Raw genomic sequence first — 8,294 nt, 5'->3', positions numbered from 1 at the left:
GTGAGGACATTGCTGAATCTGAAAGCTGGAGAAGACAACAAGAAATGTGTGACCCTCCAGAGGATGAAAGCCCTGGATGAAGCTGTCAAGAAGTTCAGACCCAAAGCCTTTCCAGTTTTACGGTTGTGTCTAAACATTTACTGTAGTTTTTCCCTTGTTTGTCCCCTGAAATTGTTTGATGAAAAATCCCCTTGATGTCTGTATCCTTAGACCCCGCTCCCCGATTGGTCAAAGTTTGCTGCATTGCAGTATTTCCTTTTTTGGCCACCCTTTCCCTAAAATGGATAAACCCTACCCCCTTTTTCCCTTAACCAGTTACACTTTGCATGATGGGGTCCCATCTGGGGTGCCAAGAAGAGCTGTGCTTTGGGACCAATTACCTCTGCAGCTGCTCGTATGCCTTCATAGGCTGCTAAGATTTCCTTCTCCTCAGGGGTGGAATTGGCCTCAGAACCTCTGTAGCTTCGGCTCCAGAAACCCAGTGGTCGCCCTCACGTCTCATCAGGCACCTTTGGCCAGAGGCTCCAGGAGGGACCTTTATCTCCAGCTGCAGAGTAGAGCACATTCTTTACCTCTGGTCCTGTCCTGACAGCTCCAAGAGCCACGGCATGTGCAATCTCTTGCTTGATCTGCCTGAAAGCTTGTTGTTGTTCAGGACCCCACTGGAAATTGTTCTTTTTACGGGTCACAAAGTAAAGAGGGCTCACCATCTGGCTGTACTCTGGGATGTGCATCCTCCAGAAGCCAATGGCTCCCAGAAAAGCTTGGGTTTCTTTCTTGTTTGTGGGTGGAGCCATTGCTACAATCTTGTTGAGGACGTCTGTTGGTATCTGGTGTCGTCCATTTGCCATTTCAGCCCTAGGAACTGGATCTCTTGGGCAGGGCCCTTGACCTTACTCTTCTTGATGGCAAAACCGGCCTCGAGGAGAATCTGGATGATCTTCTGTCCTTTCTCGAAAACTTCTTCTGCTGTGTCCCCCCCACAATGATGTCATGGATGTACTGGATGGATGGATGGGGGTCACAGCATCTCGGTTCCTCCGATACTGTTGCCTGTGTACAGTTGTCGTGGCCGTTGGCACTTCTTGTCCCCAAAGCTCCAGCGATTCCTTTCGTACAACAAGGGGACCAATGCAGCACCACCTCTCCAATTTTAAGTAGCAGTTTCGCTGCCTTCACCACTAGGATCATTGTCACTGAGCAATGTAGGGATGGGTTAGAGCTGATCTTGGAGTCTTTGCTACCAAACCTTGAAGGCCACCATCAAGGAAACTGGCTACTAGGCCGTGGGTGTCGAAATTAAGGAAAGGAAGCAATTCATTCCATCCATCTGAACGGTCCCTCACAGGATGTCCTAGGACAGGCACAAAAACAGCAAGAATCAGGAAAAAAATTAGTAAAAAGGCCATTGTTATTATTTTTCTTTCTCCTTCTTCCTAAACAAAGCTATGTTTAGATAAACAAAATCCTTCTTGGCAGCTCTCCCAGGAGTGTCCCAAAACAATGGGGGATGTTGACAAAACAAACCTGCTCTTGGCAGCTTTCCCAGACAATGTTCCCACAACAAAACCAAAGGAACCAAAACAATCCCACTTCTGACACCAAAACCATCTGTAGCCGGTTGGAGTTGGCTTCCTGCCAAACCCCACAGACTACAGAAGATTACTACGTGTAAATTTAGGGTAGAACTTAGGTGGGAGGTTCCTGTGCCACAGTGCTCTTGCCCACAGTTTCTCTTGGGAAAGAATGGAGTTCCACAGCTCATTGCTTCCATTTCAATCTTTTTTGACCACTCTGGAAAATCTGGACAAACCTGATGAGCAGAAGTCTTGGGCTTTACCACAGGTGTCTGGGTGGTGTTCTGAGAGCCAGACTTCTGCTCAGTCCCAAACTGATGCCAACATGTCCCAGGCCAGGTGAATCCAGAAGTGGACTTGCAGCCAGAACTCCGCTGACAGCGCTGCTTGTGACCACAGATCTGCTTCTGTGGCGCTCCAAAAAGAGCTTGGTGTTGGCTACTGCAAGTCTCTCAGTAGCTCTGAAACATTCACAAGCACACACAGAGTCATCTTTGGCAGGAAGGCTTTTGCAAAGTTACCCTCCACAGCCTTGGCTACTACTCGACTTCTAAAAGCCAAGGGCATGAAGAGCATCCAAAACCAGCACATCCTTTGATCTGAGCTTGTTCACAGGGCCTGTTTCTAAGAAATCACACCAAGTGCAAGGAGCAGCCAGTGGCACCTCCAGAAGAACTCTGGGCTACCCTGGCCTTCTCAAGGAAAGCTCAACCCTCAGACCCGCTGCCAAAACAGAAGCCAAGAAAGAGTCGCCTTATTTTGGATTCACAGAATCCAACTCTCTTCTCCCAGAGGCCTCTCCTTATTCAAACAGGAAAGGGCACAAGATTCATCTTCTCTGTCACCCACAGGATGAGGAGAGTAGAGACTGGCAAAAAGACTGCCTGCTAAAACAACCTCAACTTGAAAAGACACCAATAATGCCAGAGTGGTGCTGCTGTGGGGTTACTGCTGGAACTCTAAAGAGAAAGGAAGACAGGTCTGAGGAAGGGAAGGCTCTGAAGGAACTTTCCCCACAAAGATGCCACGTTCTGCTGTCACACCTGACACTGGTCAGATGTAGAAAAGGGATTTCCAAGGAAAATGCAGGAGGAAAAAGGAGTCTGTTATTCCCAGTCCAAATAAGCAGGGACTTACCTTTCCAGTTTCTTGGCGAAGCTTTTTCTTCTTTGGGCTTCCACCAGATACAGCTCTTTGTACTTGTCCACTTCTGCCTGGGTGGATTCCTTTTGAAAAGGTCTTTCTGCTTGGTTGCTTTTTGTCCTTCCCAGTGCACGTTCCAGATCTCTAATTCTGTCTTCTAACTGTTTTTTCAGTGAGTCCACATGACTGCTTCTGATTTCTTCTAAGGTGTCCTGGTGGGCTGCCTGTGCCTGAAGGAGACAGTGCACCTTCAACCACCACAAGAAAAAGAGAGCTCTGCCCAGCACAAAATTGCACACACCCACTTTCAAGGACCCAGCCTTACTCAGAGAGGCGGCTCTGCCTCCTCACTCCCAGCAGCAACCAAGGCAGAACCCAGGAGCTGCCAGGGCAAACAATTCTTTGCAGTGGGAAAGAAGCCCAAATGAGCACTCTGCTTCAAAGCTACTAATGAAGAGACACTGGGTCTGTAGGACAGGGCATGTCCAAAGGGATTCTTCAAAGACAAGAAGAGTTTCCACCTCCACCCCCTCCCTCCCATCCCTGGAATTTCAGTGACTCCTTTTCTGAGCACTTTCACCCCCTACAAGGACAAAGCAGCACCTGTAGGTCTGGCCATGACAGCTGCAAGTTGCCAAACCCATCCAAGGATGAGCAGTGAGAAGCAGAGCAGCGCACAGAGATCCCCCCAAGCACTGCAAAGTGGGAATCTGCCTTGGGCAGCCTTTGCATTCAGGGACCTGCCGGCACATTCCACACCCATGACAGCACTCCTGCCCAACCAGATTGCCTTCTGCCACTGCCTTCAGCAAAGACAGAAGCTAACCCACAGAATACAGGAGCAAAAGAAAAAGACCAAACACCATGGCCACAAGAGAAGTTTAGGAAGTGCCTGTGGACACTGGGGAGAAATTCACTTACTTGCAAAAACTCATTGACTTCTTGGAGTTTTTGTCTTATTTCCTGGTCTGCTTGTTCTTCCACCTCTCTTTTGCACTGTTCGAGTTGGCTGCGATCCACCACGTTGGTCTCCAAATGATGGTGGAGTTTTGCCAGCTCTTCTTGCAGCTGGCATTTGTCCAGGGCCAGGTTCTCGCACTCCCCACGCAGGGCAGACAGCTCTTCTTGCAAAGCCTGATTTTTGGCCTCCAGCTGCGTGCACTGTTCACGTTCCCTGTCCAACTGCTGGGAAAGTTCAGCAACCTGCAGACAGAAAATAAAAAAAGGAGCTCAGCGTGGTGTAAAGGCAGTGAATTCTGGGAAAATCCAAAACTGGCCGCCCAGGGAGACTTTATTCATCATCTGCTGGCTCAGGACTAGACACAAAGTGCAACCAGGCTTTTCTTTTCCAGCAAGAACAGCTTTCCCATCATTTGCCATAGGATTCCTCAGCTTCCCAGCCTTTTGGAGTTCCTCATGCAAAAATGCTCCACGCTTCTGGACTCCAAAGGAATGACTGCAAAGGCAGGAAGCCATTCTACAGGGATGCCTTCAAACCCAAGCGTGACTCTGACAGACACCGCTTCAGCAACGGATCCGAGTGACGAGCGGAGAAGGGATGAGAGGTTCTGTGCCACTGCTGCACAGGCACAGCAGCCTCAAAAGCACTGCTTGGAACAGCCCTTCTGGCTCCCCGCCACAGGATGGGCTGAAACAGCTCCCCGTGAGCAAGAAGGGACAGATTTTCCCCTGGGAGGCCCCTGTCCTCCTTGGGCCCTGGGCAGCAACAACACTGTGGAGAAAAGCCAAACCTCAAGGGCCTCCTGCTCAGCTCGTGCCTGAGACAGGGCTCAGGGGCTGATGGTGCCCTGCCAGTGACAGCGCTGTTCCTCCCCTCTCTGCCAGGGCAGCAATTCATCTGGCACACCCAGAGGACGCTGTCACAGCCTCCCTCCAGCTGCAGCCAGGCCTGAGCTGGGCCCCACTGCTCTCAGCCCATGCACGTGATGTCCTGCCAGGACGGCAGACCTGCCCATCCCTCAGGCCCAGCCGGGGGATCTGCACTCTTGGCTGACCCCGCTCACTCTCACAGGACCTGTTCTGCTCTTCTTGCTCTGGGCCTGTGGGACGGCTCCCTGGCCCGGGAGCTCACGCACCCTGCCAGGCTGGCTGCCACTCCTGGCTTGCCCCTCCTCTGCAGGACAGCCTGGCCTCCATCAGCCCTTACACCTACTGCTTTGCCCTCAACATTTGCATCTTTCCCCAGAAGGAGAACTACCTCTGGATTAGTTCGAGTCATCTCCCACTGGAACAGCAGGAGGAGCATTAAGAAAAGCCCATCACATCCAAAATGCAGCCAAGGGGAAAAAAAAAATCATCAGCATGACAAGAAATAGAGGGAAAGCATCTCCCAGCTTTCAAAAGAAGGAACACCACAACCAAAGAGCCCCACCCAGAGCGCAGCTCACCTCTCTTTGGAATCCATCAACTTCCTTGACCTTTTCAGAATATCTCTTCTTCATTTCTTCCAGCTGGGACTGACTTCCTTTCTCTTCATTAACCCGGAGTTTCCTCCTCTCTATCCTCAGAAGCTTTTCCAGCCTGCACAGCAAATTAGTGACGAAAACCATGAAACACAGGAAGAACCAGCCTTTCCCCCACAGTCTCACAGAAACAGCACAGACAGCATCCAAGCCTAGAATGGCTTGGCTTGGCAGGAATCTTAAAGATCATCCAGTTCCAAGCCTCCTGCTCTGGGCAGGGACACCTTCCACCAGACCAGCTTGTTCACAACCCCATCCAACCTGGCCTTGAACACTTCCAGCCATGGGGCATCCACAGCTTCTCTGGGCAACCTGTTGCAGTTCCTCACCACCCTCACAGCAACCAATTTCTTCCTAGGATCAAATCTAAACCTATTCTCTTTCCATTTGAAGCCATTCCCCCTTGTCCTCTCACTACCTGCTCTTTTAAATGCACTCTCTTCATCCTTCTTGTGGGCTCCCTTCACACCCCAAAAGGCCACAATTAGGTCACCCCAAAGCCTTCTCTTTGCCAGGCTGAAGGGTTGCAATTGTCCCAGCCTTTCCTCCTAGCAGAGGTGCTCCATCTTTCCAAGCACCTTGGTGGCCTCCTCTGGACTCAGTCCAACAGCTGGAGGTCCTTGCTGTGCTGAGGAGCCCAGAGCTGGATGCAGCCCTCCAGCTGGGCTCTCCCAAGGGCAGAGCAGAGAGGCAGAATGCCCTCCCTCCACCCGCTGGCCACGCTGCCTTGGACGCAGCCCAGGACACAATTGGCTCTCTGGGCTGCGAGCGCACATCGCCGGCTCATGTCCGGCCTCTCCTCCAGCCCAAGGGCTTCTCGGCAGGGCTGCTCTGCCCCTCTTCATCCCCCAGCCTGCACTGATACAGGGGCTGCCCTGAGCCACGGCCAGCAGCTTGCACTGGCTCTGGTTAAACCATCAGCAGATTGCCATGGGCCCACTTCTCCAGCTGGTCCAGGGCCCTCTGGGTGGCATCAGCTGTGTCAACCACACCCCTCAGCTTGGTGTCAGCTGCAAATTTGCTGAGGGCGCACTCCAGCCCTTCCTCTGGATCATTAGTGAAGACATTAAAGAACACTGGACCCAATCCAGACCCCTCAGGGACACCACTCGGCACTGATGGCCCTCAGCACTCTGAGCCATTGATCACCACCTCTGCATGGCACTGTTCACCCAATTTCTTATCCATCTAACAGTCCACACATTGAATCCTTCTCTCTCCACTTTGGAGAGAAGGATGTTGTGGGGGACTGTGTCAAAGGCTTTCCAGAATGACAGGGAGATGACATGGGTAGCCCTTGTCCACTGAGGCAGTCACTCCATCCTAGAAGGCCACCAGGTCGGTCAAGCAGCACTTGCCCTTGGCGAAGCTGTGCTGGTGCTTCCAATCACCTCCCTGTCATCCATGTGCCTTGACAGAGCTTCTAGAAGGATCTTTTCCATCACCTCCCCAGGCACAGAGGGCAGGCTGACACGTTGGCAGTTCCCAGGGCCCTCCTTTCTACCCCTTCCAAAGATGGGCACAGTGGGTTTCCCTTTTTCCCCTCACCTGGGACTTCCCCTGACTGCCACGACTTTTCAAATATCAAGGAGAGGGTCTTGGCAACTCCATCAGACCCTGTTGGCCAATGGAGGGCAATAATGCTGGCCAGATGGAGAAGATGGATTTCCAAGGAAAATGCAGGAAGAAAAAGGAGTCTCTTATTACCACTCCAAACAAGCATGGACTTACCTTTCCAGTTTCTTGGCAAGGCATTTTCTGGTTTTCACTTCCTCCAGATACAGCTCTTTTGTACATCCCCATCTCTCCCTGTGTTGCTTCTTTACGAGAAGCACTCTCTTGTTGGGTTTTTTTGACCCTCTCCAATTCCCTTTCCAGATTTCTAATCCTTTCTTCCAACTGGATTCTCATGGATTCACAATGACTGTCTTCAATTTGTCCTAGTGGGGCCTGGTGGGCTGCCTGTGCCTGAAGGAGACAGTGCACCTTCAACCACCACAAGAAAAAGAGAACTCTGCCCAGCACAAAATTGCACACACCCACTTTCAAGGGCCCAGCCTTACTCAGAGAGGCGGCTCTGCCTCCTCACTCCCAGCAGCAACCAAGGCAGAACCCAGGAGCTGCCAGGGCAAACAATTCTTTGCATTGGGAAAGAAGCCCAAATGAGCACTCTGCTTCAAAGCTCCTAATGAAGAGCCTGTGGACACTGGGGAGAAATTCACTTACTTGCAAAACGAGGCTGACCTCTTGTGGCTTTGGACTTCTTTCCTGGTCAGCTCCTTCTGCCACCTCTCTTGTACACTGTTCTCTTTGGCTGCCATCCAGCTCCAAAGTCTCCAAATGGTGGTGGAGTTTTGTCACCTCTTCTTGCAGCTGACATTTGCTCTTCTCCAGTTGTTCACACTTCCCAAGCAGAGTGGACAGCTCTTCTTGCAAAGCCTGGTTTGGGGCCTCGAGCTGCATGCCTGTTCCAGGCTCCATGTCCAGCTGCTGGGAAAGTTCACCACCCTGTGCACAGAGAAAAAAAAGAAAAGGAAACTCAGCGTGATCTAAAGGCAGTGAATTCTGGGAAAACCTCTCAAGGGGGTGGCCATGGCAACTGTATTTATCATCTACTGGAAACCAGCCTAGGAAACACTTGAAAGATTCCCCGACAGAAAGAAGAAACTTTACACCTACTTAAGAATTTGGGAGACACTTCTGGCAACAATACTTCTGGGTCCCTTGGAGCTCATGATGAAACTCCTCATTTAGAATCTAAGAATTCCTCCAGTGTCCAGCACACCAAATACCCTCAGGGCTTTTGTAGCAGCTGGGGAAAGGACCAGGCTGCTTTCTGAGCAGCCTCTGCTGAGGAGAAGGCAGAAACTGAGCTCCCCAGGCTCTCCAGGAAAACTTCATCTGACAATTGCCCCACAGAAATAGGCAACTAGGCCCAAGAGTCACAAAAAGGCAAATTTAGGACCAGCTTACTGAGGTAGAGGCTTGCAGGGCTCTCGGAAGGGCTTCAATGCTCTCGCTTGGCTGCTGGACAGTGCCTTCCAATCTGCTGTTCTCACTTGCAAAGCTTAAGAAGAAATACAGCTCTTAT

General features: G+C 51.2%; 1 protein-coding gene across 1 annotated transcript; it reads right to left on the bottom strand.

Moving 5' to 3' along the window:
* Positions 1–553: 553 nt before the first annotated feature.
* Positions 554–6,950, bottom strand: LOC113991774 (ankyrin repeat domain-containing protein 26-like). The gene is made up of 6 exons (XM_027728336.2): positions 6,935–6,950; positions 5,129–5,261; positions 3,642–3,923; positions 2,715–2,950; positions 1,814–2,038; positions 554–1,354 (listed from the first exon to the last, which is right to left on the bottom strand). The coding sequence occupies exons 2-5, from the start codon at positions 5,180–5,182 to the stop codon at positions 1,837–1,839; spliced, it is 774 nt and encodes a 257-aa protein (XP_027584137.2). The 5' UTR covers positions 5,183–5,261; positions 6,935–6,950; the 3' UTR covers positions 554–1,354; positions 1,814–1,836.
* Between the last annotated feature and the right edge of the window lie 1,344 nt (positions 6,951–8,294).

Source organism: Pipra filicauda, unplaced genomic scaffold, assembly GCF_003945595.2.
Source record: "Pipra filicauda isolate LSUMZ 115617 unplaced genomic scaffold, ASM394559v2 scaffold893_size57409_pilon, whole genome shotgun sequence".
In the NCBI taxonomy this organism is placed as follows: domain Eukaryota; kingdom Metazoa; phylum Chordata; class Aves; order Passeriformes; family Pipridae; genus Pipra; species Pipra filicauda.
Note: the sequence above shows the minus strand (reverse complement) of the source record. Positions and strands in the feature narration are given on the sequence as shown.

What these genes read in the sequence shown, in the direction of transcription:
- LOC113991774 (XM_027728336.2), bottom strand. Translation starts at nt 5,182, where the DNA reads ATGAAGAAGAGATATTCTGAAAAGGTCAAGGAAGTTGATGGATTCCAA. An exon ending in AAGTCAATGAGTTTTTGCAA is followed by an intron (nt 2,951 to 3,641) that starts GTAAGTGAATTT and finishes TGTCTCCTTCAG; the next exon opens with GCACAGGCAGCCCACCAGGA. An exon ending in TTCGCCAAGAAACTGGAAAG is followed by an intron (nt 2,039 to 2,714) that starts GTAAGTCCCTGC and finishes TGAATGTTTCAG; the next exon opens with AGCTACTGAGAGACTTGCAG.